This window comes from Colius striatus, chromosome 1 (assembly GCF_028858725.1).
Source record: "Colius striatus isolate bColStr4 chromosome 1, bColStr4.1.hap1, whole genome shotgun sequence".
Taxonomy (NCBI): Eukaryota; Metazoa; Chordata; class Aves; order Coliiformes; family Coliidae; genus Colius; species Colius striatus.
This window is the reverse complement of record NC_084759.1, coordinates 86,670,262-86,688,357: the sequence shown is the minus strand read 5'-3', so window position 1 is coordinate 86,688,357 and position 18,096 is coordinate 86,670,262. Positions and strand designations below refer to the sequence as shown.

The 18,096-nt window shown below is 38.8% G+C and overlaps 1 protein-coding gene across 1 annotated transcript in view; it reads left to right on the top strand.

Moving 5' to 3' along the window:
- Window positions 1–8,218: 8,218 nt before the first annotated feature.
- The window catches only part of CFAP47 (cilia and flagella associated protein 47), a 278,645-nt gene continuing 268,767 nt past the window's right edge, over window positions 8,219–18,096 (top strand). Inside the window, 7 exon segments of the mRNA XM_062004443.1 lie at window positions 8,219–8,412; window positions 10,999–11,114; window positions 12,715–12,853; window positions 14,183–14,411; window positions 14,985–15,145; window positions 17,028–17,161; window positions 17,798–18,033. Coding sequence (XP_061860427.1) covers window positions 8,219–8,412; window positions 10,999–11,114; window positions 12,715–12,853; window positions 14,183–14,411; window positions 14,985–15,145; window positions 17,028–17,161; window positions 17,798–18,033 — 1,209 coding nt within the window.

The window sequence follows — 18,096 nt, the reverse complement described above, 5'->3', positions numbered from 1 at the left end:
AAGTCCACACAGGGTAGAAACAGGAGACCATGCTGGAGCTGGTTTGCTGGCAGGACTTCTGACACCACAAGGGACCTATGTTGTAGTGGTCTATTCTACAGGACTCTAGCCTGTAGGAGGGACCCACTGCTGGAGCAGTCCAAGAACGGTAGCTTGTGGGAAGGACTTATGTTGGAGAAGGTAATGGAGAACTGTCTTCTTTGGGAGTGACCCCATGCTGGAGCAAGAGGAGAACCTAAGGAGTCCTCCTCCTGAGGAGGAACCGGTGTAATCAACATGTGTTGAACTGGCCTCAACTCCAATTTCCTGTCCCTCTGTGCCTCTGCAGCACAAGAAGTAAAGAATATTGAGAGTAAAGTTAAGCCCAAGAAGAAGGGAGGGGTGGGACAAAGTTGTTTCAAGATATGATTTTATTTCTCATTATCCTACTCTGATTTGATTGGTAATAAACTCAATCCCCAAGTAAAGTCTCTTTTGCCCCTAATGGTAATTGCTGAATGATCTCTCCTTGTCCTTAACTCAACCCACAAGCTTTTCATTATATTTTCCCTCCTCTGTCCAGCTGAGAAGGGGAGTGATAGAGCAGCTTTGGTGGGCACCTGGCATCTTGCCAAGTTTAACCCACCACAATATTGTTACAATTCTCAGTGCTATGGAAAAAAAAAGTTTGACTGATTACTTGGCTGTGAAATAGTATATGCCAAGTTACATATTTGACATTTTCTCTGAACCAATTGTTCACTTTTAAATTTACTTCCAAGTACTAGAATGTGTGATGAGAAAGATAGAACATTCCCATGTTACTTTTCATGTGAAAACTGAGGAATTACCAAAAGTAAGATAAGTGGATGAGCTCATGACTTTTTGGCACTACCATGACATCTGAAAGGTTTCTCTTTCTTGGGATTGCATGTTTCTTATGTCCTTTGAATTTCCTCAAGAATTTATTGTCGGAACAGAGAAACTAGGTAAGACTGTTCCCTATTCTCTAGTGAAAAAGCAGAGAGTTTAATTCTTTGATAAAGTAATACTATCTTTTTTTTTCTTCTTTTTTTAGTGTGTCAGTTAAGTACAATCACGTTGCCAGAAAACAGATTCAAATAGTATTCTCAAAGAACTCTCTTTAGATCCCTGGATTTTACTTTTAGTGCTTGCAATGTTGTATCCCTACTCATTCTTCAGTAATCTACAGATGGGTAGCTATTACCTGATCTTTTAAGAGGGACAAAAAGGCCTGTTAGTGTCCTTCCCCAGCAACAGAAACAAAGGCTCTTCTCTCTCCTTGTTCCTTCTAGGTTTCTTCACTTGTTAAAAGTGAGGCTTTTTTCCCCTTTTTGTACTTTTTAGTTCTTCTGAGCCATCCATGTTTGCAGTTTCTCATACTTGCCTTTTAAAATATAAATAATTTGAGTCCTCATGCACTTTCAAGGGATGAAGTAATACAAGGCAAAAGTTTTGGTTAGTCAAAACTGCTGTTTGAGGTTCTGTGTGCATGCTGTGAGTGCTATTTTGCCTCCTTGCTTCCACTACTTTGAAGCAAAGCACCACAGCATGGTCCATTATCCTCCAAGTCTATTTAAGTGCTGGATTCTTGTCAGCTTCATTTTACTGCTTAAATTACAGCACAGGAAGGCATAGGGATACAGAACAGGATCACATATTTCACCATGCAGTAAGTACATGCAATGAATTATTCAGTGTAGACGCTGGCACTGCAGACACTGGGCTGAGATTCCCACCAACAAATAGGTCTGTTATTGCCTCACTATGGTTCTATGTAGACCATGTCTGTGATTAATATGCATGCCCAGAAGAGAAATAGGACCATTTTATCCCAGTTTAATCCATGTTTACTTCCGGAGGACAGGAAGAGCATCCATGGTTGGACTTCACTGTCCCAGGCTGGGCCATTGTTGGAGATGGACTCATAGGAGGAAAACACCTCAGGTGAACAAGGAGGACCATACTGGACAAGACGTAGCCCCATGGGGGGCATCGGCTCACATCTCTGTTTGCTGCTATATGCTCACGGCTCTCTTTACTGCTATACTGTTATACACAAGCCAATGGGATGTGGCCATTTTGGTGCAATTCCAAAAAATAGTGGGATCTGGGATTTTTACTTCCTTCTAGCTCCTGCCCATCCCAGTGGACATGAAACGGTGGCCGTCCACCTACCCCATCAGCCCTGCCTACCAGGGCGCCCTGCACCCACTGAGGCAGCAGTGTGCATTAGTGTAGAAGGGCAGACTCAGGAAGCGCACCACGGGAAGCCACAAGAAAACGCCACAGCTTAGGGCTAAACCTCCCTTCTTTGGGCAAGTACAGCGTGCGGTCAGGGACGCCCAGCCCCGTCGGCCCCGCTGCCGGCGCCGAGCTAAACCGGGCCGGGCCGGGCCGGGCAGAGCCGAGCCGCGTGCCCTGTCCCGCCTCTACCCCGTTTCCCCTCTTCAGACTGGTCGGTTTGGAAGCGCCGCTCTTTTGCTTCCAATCAGCGTGCTGCGTCAGTTGCTAAGCGGCCGTTTCTAGGCCGCGCTGGGCTGAGGCGGCGGCGGTGGCCGTGGCCGTGGCTTTGGCCATGGCGGGTGGGTGGCGGGACGCGGCCGGGGTGCATATCGTCCCGGCTGAACTGTTCTTCAGAGACGCGGTGCCGGGGGGCCGCTACCGTGCCGCGCTGAGCGTTCAGAACCGGCGGGTGGACAGCTGTCGTCTCCAACTGCTGCCGCCGCACCGGCCCCAGGTGAGGGATGGCCGGGAGGGAAGTGGCAGGGAGCGTCTGCCCCCATGGCCCCTGGTCCGCATGCCAGCCTGGCGGATGTCACGTCGCCGAGGCTTGCCTCTCGCTACACGCAGTCTGTTGGCTCTATGGTAGTTTGTCCAGCATCTCGGACCCATGGTATGTGCAGGAATAGCGGTAGCGCCCCTAGTGAGAATAGCATCCCCTCCCAACCCAGGTGCAGCGGGACTGTCTCCTTCCCTCCCAGGACTGCCTCGAGGAGCTGGTACGCAGCCCATTCACGTTGTGCTTCCCAGGCCCTCTTTGAGGTGCAGACCATTGCTAGAGGAAAAGTGCTTCTTGAGGCCCTGCTTTTATTTCCTGCAGTTTTGCAGGGGATTCCTGCCCACAGGTTTGCCCTGCTAGGTAGGTCCTGTGTAAGTGGCTGCGTGGGCAGGTATAAATGCTTACCTGCAATGGAAAATGCTACCATGGATGCCAGAGCAGGTTATGAGTCTGACTGGAGTTTGCCTGTGAATTGGAACTTAATTTAAAATAGTTGAATAACTGGATAAGCTGGAAAGAGGCAATTCCTAGAGACAAAGTTGTTTAAATTGCCTGTGTGACAGTTCTGAAGGAAGGGGATAGTCATGATTTATTGTTTTCTTGTAAGAATGTGTAGGTCTTATTTCTGTGATTCTTGAAAAATGTTTTCATACAGAATTTCAAGTGAAGCTGCTCATTTGAAACCTTTAAGTCAGAATGAAATGAACTCCAGCCTTACCAGTTCTCTATTTTTATAAGGATTGTATGCAATTTGAAGAGAGCTTATTTATTTGTTATATCCATACTTTCAGTAGAAGTAAGTTAGCTTTCTTGTATGTCTTAGTACATCAAATTCCTTGTTGGTAACAAATCCCACTTAGCTTTACTGGCTGGCTTTGCTGTCCAGAAATTTTATCCCTCAGGAATCACCAGTCATGTCCTTATTTTCCACATACCTTAGCATAGTTCCCAGGACTATCTGCTCCATAATCTTTCTAGGCACAGAGATGAGACTGCCTGTAGTTTCCCAGGTCATCTTTTTTTTCTGTTTTTAAAAATGATGATTATGTTTCCGCTTTGTTAGTCAGAAGAAACTTCACAAGGCTGCTATGACTTCTCAAATATGATGAATGGTAGCATAGCCACTTAATCTTCCAGTTCCTTCAGGACCTGAAGATGCATCTCTTCAGGTCCCATGGACCTGTGCAGCTTCAGGTTTCTTAGATAGTCTCAAACCTGATCTTCCCCTACAACTGACAGTTCTTCATTCTCCCTGCCTTTGCCTTCTATGACTTATGGAGTGCTCCAGATCAACTGGAAGGCACAACTTTTGCAATTGATTTTGCTTGTATTTCCATAGGGCTGGCTGATAGCTCTGTCATCCCATTTCTATATTGTGTTCCTCTGAGTTTTTTGAGTGGAGTAGTCCACTTGTAGTGCTCTCCAAAAGGAGAGATTTCTCAGGAAAGATGGTATTACAATCTTTTCTCAAGACAGCATGATTAGTAGTAATAGCATCTGGTTAGTTATAGAAAAATAATTGCATAGCCAGACTTTTTAAAGGCAAATGTGTCTTTACAATTCTAAGTAGTTTAGCCCTTGACTTGTAACCTATATGCATCCAGCAAAACTCATCTGTGGTTACTTTTATATTGGTCTTTCATCTAGGTAGTTTATTATCTGTTAATTGCATCAAAATTAGGATCAAAAGGTTGCACTGGCCTTGGGGGTTGAACAGAAGCTGATGCTGCTTTGTGGTCACAGCAACTTGAACTATGAATAAGTACATTCCAGTGCAGTCATCAAAATGATTGTCAGACAATTGAAGTACCTTAGATAATTTCACTGAATAGTCAGCCATTCTTTTTGAAGGCAAGAGTGGCCGAGACTGTGTATGCATATTATCCCCCTGTCAAAAGTTACTAATTTGCATGATTTGGACAGGTTGATTTTTATAACAGTATCACTAAAGACTTAGTGCTGGAAACTTTTCAGAATGCTTGATTTGGTAGATCTGGGCTTATTAGATTTTGTTAGTTTTCATCAGCCTTATTTTTTCACGTGCTCCAGAAGTGAAAAGATGAGTCAATTTTGGAAAAGAAAAAAATTAACTGCTACCACTGTCAATAACTCATGTCCTTTGCTGAGGATTTTAATGCTATTACGCATGGTATGCCCAATATGACAGCATGGGGTGTCACATGGTCAGTTCCAGAAAAGTCTGTTGTGTTGCCTTTTCTAATTCCCAGACCTCATACTGCTATCTGTGTTTACATGATTCTGAAATGTATAACTCATCTGTAAATATTCTAAGGCATTACATTCATAGAGTATAAGAACTGAAAACTAATCCTCCTTGAGCTGTTATAGTGCATGTCCAAGAAACGCTTTGCAAGGAATTTAGCTCACAAAGCAGTTTTCCGTATGTTTCATTAAAAGTTTCTAGTACAATATATTCATTTTCCCTTGTGCAGAATGAATATGCTTGCTTGTTTAATTCTCTTCAGAGAAGAGATAAATCTTATGCACTTCAGAATTAAAACATGGCTACTCTTTCGAATTCAAGCCTGTAATCATTGTGCATATTACACAACAAATTTCCTGTACTATTTATATTATTTATATTGCTAGGAAAAATTTAAAGGGGTAGAAGGACATGCTCAGATGCTAGAATCAATGAGTAGTAAGTTCTCAGTTTAGAGCAGAAAACTTAAAAGAATACTGAATGACTCTTTTTCAGCAATAAACGTTAATTAAGCTGGAGATATATAGCAGAAACTCCTTGTGCATAGAATGATATGAAGTGTAAGGAGACTGAAACACCACAGAAACTCTAGTCCGTATTGTGAGGCTTTCCTGAGTACTGCTGGATTTCCCACTATTTACTAGTAAATTGGTTGTATAATCTGTTCAAAGAAGGATGTGCAGGAAGTGTTGAATACATGCAAATACTTAGAGAAATAACAAATCCAGTACTGTTTTTTGAGAGGCAAAAGGCGCTTTCTGTCAGCTTCCTCTGTTTTTTCGTTCTTCATTTGACCCACAAAACTGAAAGTTCCATGGGCCTTTCAAGCACATTTTCAATGTACGGTCAGACCATGATGTGAAACATTATTTGAATGACAGTCAGATCTAGACATAACTCCGATATTTTCTTATTTTTTATTGTTTTGGGCTGAGACTTAATTCTTGTTACTTTCTCAGGTACTAAAAAGATTCTGCACTGAGCAGTAACTGACAGAATTTTTTATTGCTTCACCGAGTTTGTTGTAACAATTGCAACAATAGGAAAAGCAAGAGCTCTCTTGGGAAGACTAGAAATGATGGTTTGCTAAACAAACTCATCTGTGTAACTTGGTGGATTAACATTCATAGAATCATAGAATGTTAGGGGTTGGAAGGGACCTTTAGAGATCATCTAGTCCAACCCCCTGCTCAAGCAGGTTCACCGAAATCAGGTCACACAGGAATGCATCCAGACAGGTTTTGAAGACGTCCAGAGAAAGAGACTCCACATCCTTGGTGGGCAGCTGTGCCAGAGCTCCCTCATCCTCACAGTAAAATAGTTTTTTTCTGATGTTTAAATTGAACTTTTTGTGTTCCAGATTATTTTCATGACCCTTTGTCCTGTCATTAGATACAATAGAAAAAAGGGATGCCCCAACCTCCTGATAACTACCATTTGTAAATATTACTGAGATCCTCTCTCAGTCTCCTCTTCTTTAGACTAAACAGCCCTAGTTCCTGCAGCCTTTCCTCACAAGGAAGATGCTCCAGTCCCCTGATCATCTTGATGGCTCTGCACTGGACTCTCGCCGGAAGTTCTCTGTCCCTCTTGAGCTGAGGAACCCAGAACTGGACACAGAACTCCAAGTGAGGCCTCATCAGGGCAGAGTAGAGAGGGAGAAGAACCTCCCTCCACCTGCTGGCACCACTCTTCTTGATGTATCCCAGAATGCCATTGGCCTTCTTGGCCGTGAGGGCACATTGCTGGCTCATGGTTAGTTTACTAGTTTACAAGGACTCCCAGGTCTCTCTCTGCAGAGCTGCTCTCCAGCAGTTCGACCCCCAGCCTGTACTGGTGCATGGGGTTGTTCCTCCCCAGATGCAGGACTCTGGACTTGTCCTTGTTGAACCTCGTGGGGTTCCTCTCTGCCCAACTCTCAAGCTGGTTGAGATCCCACTGAATGGCAGCACAGCCTTCTGGGGAATCAGCCAGTCCTCCCAGTTTGGTGTCATCAGCAAACTTGCTAAGGGTACACCCTGTCCCCTAATCCAGGTTGTTGATGAAGATGTTGAACAGTACTGGCCCCAGAACTGATCCCCGTGGAATTCCACTGGCCACGGGCCTCCAACTTGATTCTTTACCATTGATCACCACCCTCTGGGCTTTATCATTCAGCCAGCTCTTCATCCACCTCACTGTCCATTCATCCAAGCCACACTGCTCAAGCTTTCTGATGAGGATGTTATGGGAGACAGTGTCAAAAGCCTTGCTGAAGTCAAGGTAGATGACATCCACTGCTCTCCCCTCATCTAGCCAGCCAGTTATGCCCTCGTAGAAGGCCATCAGGTTGGTCAAACAGAATTTCCCCTTGGTGAATCCATGTTGACTCCCCCTGATAACCATCTTTTCCTTCATATGTTCAGTGATAACATTCAGGATGAGTTGTTCCATCTCCTTTCCAGGGATGGAGGTGAGGCTGACCGGCCTGTAGTTTTCTGGATCCTCCTTCATGCCCTTTTTGAAGACTGGTGTGACATTGGCCTTTCTCCAGTCCTCAGGCGCCTTGCCTGTCCTTCATGATCGTTCAAAAAGGATAGAGAGCGGCTTAGAAACCACATCAGCCAGCTCCCTCAACACTCTTGGGTGCATCCCATCAGGTCCCATTGACTTATGAGTGTTAAGCTTGGCCAACAAGTCTTTAACCTCTTCCTCATCCACCCAGGGCAAGTCCTCTGCTGTCCTGGCCATCCCACTATCCTTGCTGGACTGGGCTTCCTAAGGGCCAACCCTGACTCTAAAGATTGAAGCAAAGAAGCCGTTAGGTAGTTCAGCCTTCTCTGCATCCTCTGTCACCAAGGCATCCTCTGTGTTCAGCAGTGGGCCGACATTCTCACTAATCTTCCTTGTGCTGCTGGTGTACCTGAAAAATCCCTTCTTATTTTCTTTTTCTTCCTTGACCAGGTTTAATTCTAAAAGAGCTTTAGCCTTCCTGGTTGCACCCCTGCATGCTCTGGTAAAGTTCCTCTTCTCTTCCCAAGAATCCAGGCCCTTTTTCCACCTCTCATAGACTCATTGTATGTTTTTATTTGACTGTAAGAAGCCTGTACTTCAGTAAAAAGGAAGAGAAATTTTATAAAATCTGAAATGTTTAGAAGTTGGTTGTGAATTTAAAATCAATCTTCATATACTTCTTAAAATTAATCATAGCTATATGGTTTTTTAATCTAGAGATGTTTAACAACATTAAAAATATTTGGTTTTCAAAATTGCAGTTTAAATTGATTGTGGAAAATCCAGAAAAACCTGTTGCACCTGGACTTCAAATTACAGCTTTTGTGGAATATTATCCTGAGAGTGAAGAAGATCTTCAAGATAGTCTACTTCTTTTAATAGAAGATGACATAGTTGATATTCCACTGCTTGGGTATGATGGTCAAAAGTTCATGTACTTCTGTTACTATTTGTAGTTTAATCTCGGGGAAAGTTTGCTAATATGTGTCATTATGGCTATGGAATTAATCTGTCCATTGCATTGAAAACAAATAGTAGATTTCCTTACAGAAATTAGATTTTTTTTGTTTTTTTCAGAGCAGTACACAAATAAGAAGTTAATTGAGGTCATGTCCCTTAGATTCTAGAGAGAATTTGGGATTTTATTTTTTTTTTACTGATAGTTGGTTGTGATAAATATAATATTTTCTAATTCTGATTTATTGATAATTAACATCTACTGTTAATGTCTTCCCTCATTATTGAACCACTTATGTAAAAGATTTTATAGTAATTGTTCGTATTGCAAAATTTGATTATAGTGAAACATGTTGATTAATTCTAAAAATATCATGTGTGTTTTAGAACAATGTCGCACATTCAAGAATCATTTTAATTCCATATATGATCATGTGCCTATCTATTTGTGTGTATATGGATATATGACTTATATGTTGCATATAACATTGGAAAAAACCTTCTAATTATGTCAGATTTGAAAAATTTTTATTGAGATAACATTGTGGAAGGAAGACTACTTAGGAGAATAATGCTACTGGTGATTCCTTTCTAGAAAGGACTTGCACTAAATTGTTATGTATTTAAAATCTTCATATTTGACTGGCTTTTGCAGGGAAAACAATGACAGGCTATAATATATTCTTTTTGTTTGCTTGAATAAAATGAGTATAGTTCATGATTCTTTTTTAATCAGTCTTTGCCCAAAGGTTTTTTGAGTCATCCCGTCTGCTGTTTATAGATGATAATCAATTGTTGCACTGAAAAGTCACTAAATACATATTTCTCTATGTAAATATAGTTTAAAATGCATCATCAATAATTTCTAGAAAATAATGTACACAGTGTAATGTTGGTTGGGAACTACTAGTCAAAAGGGGTTTTTTTAAGGAAAAAAATTGCATGTAACTATGAAGTGTTCACAAAAATTATTAATTTGGTGAAATAACCTTGAAGTCTTTTCAAAGAAATATTTGCAATGCTCTGTTTTGGGGGATAGACATCTCCTCTCCACTGAATTTATTTCACTCTGATGTGGTTTTATCACTTTTGTGTACATTTAAAAATTTTTAATAACTTTATATTATTTTCACTGAATGCATCAATAATAATGTAGTAAACACTAATTCTACTTTCCCCAAAACATCAAAAATTGGAAGAAGTGGTTTCAAAAACTAAGACTGTACTTAATTTTTTAAAAATTGCTATATTTTGAGGTTTCTGAATGTGTTTCAAACAAACCAGTTAGCATTGGTGTTTTGTTGTTTTTGTTTTGTTTATGAAAAATGAGTAATTCGAATTCTGCCAATATACTTAAGAAAAATATAATAACTAAAATTTTCTTTATTTCTTTTAAAAAATATTAAGAAAGCATTTGAAATTAGATGTTTATTTCTATCTGCTTTGGAAGTTATATATTTGGGTCATTAGAGGAGAGAAACTTGTGTTTTATTTTTCTAACAAAGATTCTTGGAAGAGTGAATACTTGGAACATGTGAAGTTTTCACAGTCTTCAAGTGTACTGTAATCCTGATAGCTGCTTCATGATTTTTTTTTTTCCTATGTTTATTTGGTTTTTTTTCCATATTCTGCTGGTCTAGATAATCCCTTTCAAGAAATTCTTAAAGAGAATTAAAACCAATGTGTTAACATTCCCAAGAGAAACTTCTTTTGTCACATTTCCTGATTAAATTTTTTTTATCCTTTCTCTTTCCTTCTATCCTCCTTCCTGGCCCTCCCTTATGCAATAGATTACATGGGCAGAGTCTGCTTAGCTCAGACAAGATTTATCTTGCTTTTCAGTTTAGTCTCCTGTAACTTGTACTGCAGATCATGAGATGCAATTGTTTCTGCAAATTCCTATTTGTGGTTAAGAAGAGACAAACTGTTGTGCTAATGTAAATTTCTTAATTGATTTCAAACACAGTTTTATGTGAGATCAAAGGTGTGGTTGTATTAGAAATTGGAGTCTTTCAAATACAAGTTTCTTGAAGTGAGTATGATATCTTCTCATTATGGGTAAGCAGTACCCAATGCAGTGATATCATCATGCTGGTTGAGGCTCTTAAATATGTAATAGAAATAACTTGTGTCACTATCCACTTCTGCCTAAGTTTTGTTGAAGCCACATAAAGTATCTATAAAGAAGAAACTGACGTGTGTTTTCTCTCTGCTTTTAATTCAGGCTGGCGATAATGAAATATGGTGAATATTAACTTTGGTCTTATTTTATGATGCAACTAACTTAATGTAGTTTTATATAAAGTATTTGAAATCAAATAGAAATATATGCATTCAATTTAGACTAATTGTTTAAATCTATATTATTTAAAAGTTACACTAGTTAGTCATAAAATAAACAGCTTGATAGATATATCTTTCCTACATCTTCCCTGTTTACATTATCCTCCTGAAGTGACTTATATAAACCCTGGTATGTCTTTAAAAAACGTGAAGATATTTTCAAGTTTTGGGCAAAGATAATCATGTTTTTTCTCTTCAGATTAGGTCCATGTTGTTACCTGGAAATTGACTCAGAGATTGACTTTGGTGCTGTGATTGTAAACAGTAAAATAATTAGTAAAGATATTAGTATTGCTAACCATGGATCATCTTCAGGTAAATATTTAGTATGAATTAAACTTTATTAATATTTTATTTTCCAGGAAAATGTAATTTTATGCAAGTTACACTTCAGTGGCAAAGTAGAAAGTAGCTGAAGTTCTGGGTTTTGCAGATTATGAGTACTGTAGCTAAAAGTGCAACAGTAGTGCTCTAGGAAGCACTATTTTTCCACCAAGGGAAGAGAAATGTATTTAGAACTTTGCCAGATTTTAGGACTTCTCTACTTCTGAGATCCTTCTGAAAGATGTATAAATAACAGTTGCTCATTGGCTTAATATGCCCAATATACATAGCAGTACATCACAGCTGCTCTTGCTTTATTGTCTTAGTGATTTTGTGATTCCAATAACTGTCTATTAAAAAAAAAACAGCTACAAGCTCCCTGTACTTTCAGAGCTAAAGTGCTCTGGGGTGGGGATTGAATGGTATTTATTACCAGAAGGTAAATAAAAAGTAAATAAAAATCTTCTATCTGGCTACTATAGCTTTGGAAATCATATAGTTGTCAGAATATGAACATCCTTCAACTTCTGTGAGAGACTCCAAGGAAGTAGGTGGAGAGAGGTTCTCCTCCCCCTCTACTATGCCCTCATGAGACCGCATCTGGAATACTGTGTCCAGTTCTGGGCCTCTCAGTTCGAGAAGGACAGGGAGATGCTGGAGAGAGTTCAGCACAGGACCACAAAGATGATGAAGGGAGTGGAGCATCTTCCTTATGATAAAAGGCTGAGGGAGCTGGGGCTCTAACTTGGAGAAGAGCAGACAGGGGTGATCTCAATGTTTATAAATACATAAAGGTCAGGTGTAAGGAGGGTGGAGACAGGCTCTTCTTGATGCTGAACAATGATAGGACCAAGAGGCAACAGGTACAAGCTGGAACATAAGAGATTCCAAAGAAATATCAGAATAAAATTCATCCCTGTGAGGGTGACAGAGCACTGGAACAGGCTGCCCAGATGGGTTGTTGAGTCTCCTCTGGAGATATTCAAAACCTACCTGGACGAGTTTCTGTGTAACCTAGTGTAGGTGGTTCTGCTCTGGCAGGGGATTGGAGTAGATGATCTTTCGAGGTCCCTTCCAACCCTTAAGATTCTGTGATTCTGTGAATATAGAAAACTTGGAGAATTGAATGTAAGAATGCTTATATGATACAAGTAACCTGTTTGCCTGCTTTTTTTTTCACCAGAGATTAAAAAAAAGGCTGCAGACACCTTTCTTGAGAAGCAGAGTGGCAACTAGGCTGAGTTTCAAACAACAAATTTCAGGCAGTTAATGTTTTGTTCCTTCCTTTTACAGTGGCTTATTTTATCTCAAGGTATCTTTATTTGCATTAGGACAAGGCTAGGTGAACATGTGCAAGAAATATTGTACCAAGAGGAAACAGATGATAGTAGAAACCCAGGGAAACCCTGGAAATAATGATATATTCTGCGTTAGAAATATTTTTTAAAAAGATTTACTCCATGTTTCCTGTTTCCATGGAAAAATGTATTGCTTGTGGATATCTGCATCATGTGTTTTGTAACTTCATGTGTGTAATATAAGAATGTAGATCTACAACTTTGTTGTGTAAAATTCTGGGTTTTTTTTTAAGGTACCTTTAAAATATCATATGATGGGGTTGTCCTACTTAACATAGAACCTACTAGTGGAGTGGTAGAGCCAAAATCTGTAATGACAGTTAAAGTGGATATTTGCACAGATGTACCCAGGATCATCAAAGAAGTGATAATGTGAGTGTATGACTGAAGAAATACAGCTTTATAACTTACATTTTTGTCTATTTTTAATTCCAGTCTTTATTATGAATATTTTTCTACAAAAGTTAAGCTCCTAGGTATCAGTTGCTGTCAATTGCATGTCTTTTTTATGAAATTAATTTGATGATGATATTACCTCTACAGAACAGTGTATAAATTGTGTACCTGGCTGTGTTTCACCTTTCTACGTAGCCTGTGTTCATTATGTTTTTTAGCTTCTTAACTTTACTTTTGGCTCTATATGTTTCCAGAGTCTCACAAACATTATAATGTCCTTTGGTATTTCTTGTATTAAATGGAAGGAATATATTTGCAATCACTAATTCTTAAGAGAGTAGACTATTTTTAAATGCCTGTCTATCTTTTCTCTCTTCAAGTGGTTAATGTAGACTTTTTAGGAAGTGACAGAATATGGAAGTGGATACTAATCTGGAAAAATGATTAAGATATATGACTTAAGGTTCAGTTCTTCCTGTTCTTGCTTTTTGTAACCTGTTGGAAATTAAACAAAAGCAGGAAAATTCTTTTAGAGTGTCAGAAAAGACAATATCTATGTTTTCCTCATAGTTATATCTATCTTCATGTGATATTGTCTTTGGTTATTAAGCAAGTTTAAACTCTTTGGTTGCAAAGTGTCATGCTTTCTGCCTTTCCTTTGTTAACTGGGCTTTCACCCCATCTTGCTTAAATGGCTATGGTGTCCCACAGTTTAGTAGATAGTTTGCTAGAAAAAAAAAAGTTATACTACTAGATTTGATTGGTTTGTGCAACATGAACAAATATGCGTTATTCCAGTAGAATTCTAATAATGTTATTTCTAATAATAAAAAAAGTTTTGTTCAATGTCTATATGGTCCTTTGGTGCTTTCTGGTATCATCAAGATCAAGCATTTGGATAGGAGCCACAGCAGTTTTTTTATGCTTATTGAGATGAGCTTCTAGGTCCAGTTGCCTAAGAAAATATTATTAAGTATATGTCAAAATTAGTACCTAGTTACAAAAATTCTCAGAAATAAGAGCACTATATCAACCACAAACATCTGTGACCCTTTTGAGATCTCATTCCTGCTGTTTCAAACATTAAAAAAGGGGAAAAACTCAAAAAGCTCCCTTCAAATCCATAATTTAATGTGTAATTCTTACCCTCTACCCTCCACCCCCCTACCTAAACTGTTTATGGACAGACAGTGATTTAAATGCTTATAGCTGGTTCCGTTTTGCATAGGTTCTAATATAAACCAAAATGATTATTTCTAACACTTTTATACATTACTTATTGCTGCTTGCTACTTTTACTGACAGAGCAGAGTTGGAAGGTCGTGGTACAACTGAAGTATGGATCAAAGCTGTTGTGGTTGAACAAGTTCTTAAAGTTCTAGGAGTGTCTTGTGGAAGTCTATTGGAATGCATTAACTTTGGACCAGTTTACTTTGGGTCTTCAAAGACTGAAAAAGTATTTTTATACAATGAAAGTCCTGAGCATATTGACTGGGTAGCAGTGCTGGAAGACAATGCTATTGGAGGAGAGATGGTAAGAAACTGTTCTAGTTTTTATTTTATTTGAAAACTTGCCTTTATTTCTGCTTTTACATTTTCTAGTATTGTTTACTATGTCATACTGCTTCCTGATCAATACTTTCTGAAACTTCTGTCCAACCAACAATATTTTACTTTAATCTTGGAATTAAGTTTTTTTCAGATATTTCTGTTTTATTGTGACATCTTAACCTTAACAATCTTAAGTGCATTCCTTGGGTGCTGGTCCTGTTGGTTTTTTTTAATAATAATCCTACTGAATTTCTTATCATTTGGTGGGAGTTGTTAAAATATATTTTGCTATTCTAAGATGTAAAGCATCTGTGATTTCACTTGTTTTTCTCAATCATCTGAGTGAGCATCAACTTTAAAGAAGGAAATTAAAAACATTAACATTAAATTGATGTTTAAAATTTAGTTAATTATCCATGTAATATGTAACTACGTCAGTGCTATTACTTACATTGTGTCTTTCTACTAGTGAAAGACAGAAAAACTCTCCCACCAACCAAACACAAAAGGGGAAGTATAACAGGTTGAACTATTCCACATTTTAATTATTTTTTAGGGAACAGACCTTCAGAGGAGTTCAGATGCTGTTTTACAAGATTTAAACATCAGGAATGGAACAAGAGATGTAGATGTTTCCACCTTGATCTTATGCATTCCAAATCAAGGGACCTTGCTACCTTACGAGAAATCTTTGGTTACATTCTGCTTTAGTCCAAAGTGAGTGGTTCAAATTAGATATACAAACAAATTAATTGGTCTAAAGTATGCTATAAAAAGTTGTGTTAGTGAAAATAATTTTAAGTTCATGTGTCAAATTATTTTTTAATGACTTTTTGAATATTTATGTAGATTAAAAAACATTTTGGCATGATACTACAACTGAGAAAGTCAGAAATCATTATCTGGGAGATATTTTATAACATATTAAGGATGTATCTGAACAAAGAATTGGTTGGTTATTTTGCAAGAAGAATAATTTTATTAGATTCTGCCAAGGGAGCTAATTGCAGCTACCATTAAACTTGTTGAATCTCTTGAGATTGAGAAAGTTCTACTATGTCAAATTAAATACCTTTTTAATGATTACAGACTTATTTCATAAAGATATACTATATATGCAGGATTATGAAAGAATATGTATTTCATCACCAAGAGACTGAAACATTTTGGAGAATTTTAATTAAAAAAAGTAAACATAAAAGATCATTTCTTCTTCAGATAAGGAGAAGAAAAATAGAATGTGCTCTTCTCATTTTCCTTTAAACTCTAATTATAAGCAGTTTTTATGCATGTAATATTACAATCATAGAATTGTAGATTCATTTTGCTTGGAAAAGACCTTTAAGATCATCAAAGCCAACCATTAAGCTCACACTGCCAAACCCATCACTAAACTGTATCCCTCATCTATGCATCTTTTAAATGTCTTCAGGTGTGGTGACTCCACTACCTCCCTGGGCAGCCCATTCCAATGCTTAACAACCCTCTCAGTTAAAGAGTTTTTCCTAATTTCCAGTCTAAACCTTCCCTGATGCAACTTGATGGACCTTTCCTCTTGTTCTATAGTTTCTTACTTGGGAGAAGAGATTGACTCCCACCTCACTACAGCCTTCTTTCAGGTAGTTATGGAGTGATCATGTCTCCCGTAAGCCTCCTCCAGACTAAACAACCCCAATTCACTCAGCGTCTTCTTTTAAGACTTGTGCTCCAGAGTCTTCTCGAGCTTTGTTGCCCATATCTGAACATGCTCCACCACCTCGAAGTCTTTCTGTGGTGAGAGGCCAAAAATTGCATTTGAGGTGTGACCTCAACAGTGCCAAGCATAGGAGGACAATCTGGTCCTGCTGGTCACACTATTTCTGATACAAGCTAGGTGCCATTGGCCTTCTTGGCCACCTCACACAGTGCTGGCTCACATTTAGATGGCTGTCAATTGACAACCCCAGGTCCTTTTCCCTCTGGGCAGCTTTACAGACACTCTTACCCAAGCCTATAGCTTAGTGTTATTGTGGTCCAAGTGCAGGACCTGACTCTTGGCCTTGTTGAATGTCGTGCAATTGGCCTTGGCCCATTGCTCTAAGCTGTCCAGGTCCCTCTGAAGAGCCTTCCTGCCCTCAAGCAGATCTAGATACCCACCCAGCTTTGTGTCATCTGCAGGCTTACTAGGAAGTGCTCAATCTCTTCTTCCAGATTATTGATAAAGATGTTAAACAGAACAGGCCCCAGTACTCAGCCCTGAGGAACACCACTGGTGACTGGCCACCAACTGGATTTAACTCCATTCACCGGCACTCAGGCCCAGCTAATCATCTGGTTTTCCACTCAGCAGAGAGTGCATCCATCCAAGCCATTAGTTTAGAAAACTGTTGTAGACTGGAAAAGAAACCTAGTTACTAGTTTTATACAGATGTTGTTGAACTTCAATTTGTTAATGTTCCATTTTCTGAAAGGAAGTATAAATATCATTTGCTCAAACTGTAACCAACAACAAAGCCAGACTGGATGGTGAAAAATTAGCCTTGACTTTTTTGTGGGTTCGGGTTTTGTAGTTTGAGGTTTTTTTACCCCATCTTGTAATTAGAGATTATGTCTCTTATAGAAAACTTAAAAGAGACTTTGGAGTGAATGTCTCATCAACGAAACAAGATTACATTTTGTTTCTGAGATTTGAAGCTGTTGGGAATAATGATGCCTATCTGCAGGCCCACAGTGATGGTGCCACAGCACTCGCAAGTATGTTATGAGATATGTATACACCAATGGTAAAACTATATGTTTTGACTTTTTAGGTTTTTAAGATTTTTTTAATCTCAACAGTTTTATGGGAAACCTATGTCTGTTCTATTTATGCCAATACAAATCACAGAATCCTAGAATATTAAGGGTTGGAAGGGACTTTGAAAGATTGTCTAGTCCAACCCCCCTGCAAGAGCAGGACTATAACTTACATCTTTAACGCTTTAGCACCAGAAGCTCTTCAAACAGTGAGTAGAAATGAGGAGAGAATCGTGCGTGTCATGAATACACTTGCTGGTATTGAACACCTGGAACTTAATCATAAATGTAGATATCAGGTGGACATAAAACTCCTCAGCACTTTGCAAGTAACCAGCACTTTGTTAATACCAGTTTTGTGCATTTTAAAGTGCATATTTGATCACCCTCAGTTTCCTTCATGAAGGAATATATTATGTGACAGCACATAAGTAACTACTGTCTGTTAAGTTCACAGAAAATTAGATTATAAATCATGTTATATTATGGTATTATTTTGTTTTTGCAACTATACAACTACAGTATAACTTTTCTGTTTATAAGCTAATAGATGTATAAGGATTTTTGTTTGATGTTTGTGTTTGTCTAATGCAGAGAACCATCCTCATAACACAGAATTAGCTTTGACGGGTTCAGGGCTTCCTGTCATGCTAACTTTTAATCCAGGACCTGTTGTTGAGTTTATGGACTGTTTCTTGGATGAACAGACACAAGTTCTATGCACACTCAAAAATGAATCAGAGTCACTTCCAGTAACATTCAGCTTCCGCAAGACAGCTCACTTCAATATTTCCCCTGAAAAAGGAAAAATTAAAAAAAAATCTGAAAAGGTAACTACTTTTTTCTCTTAGACTATATAGATAGACAGATTACTTTACAGTGTCCAGCTGAGA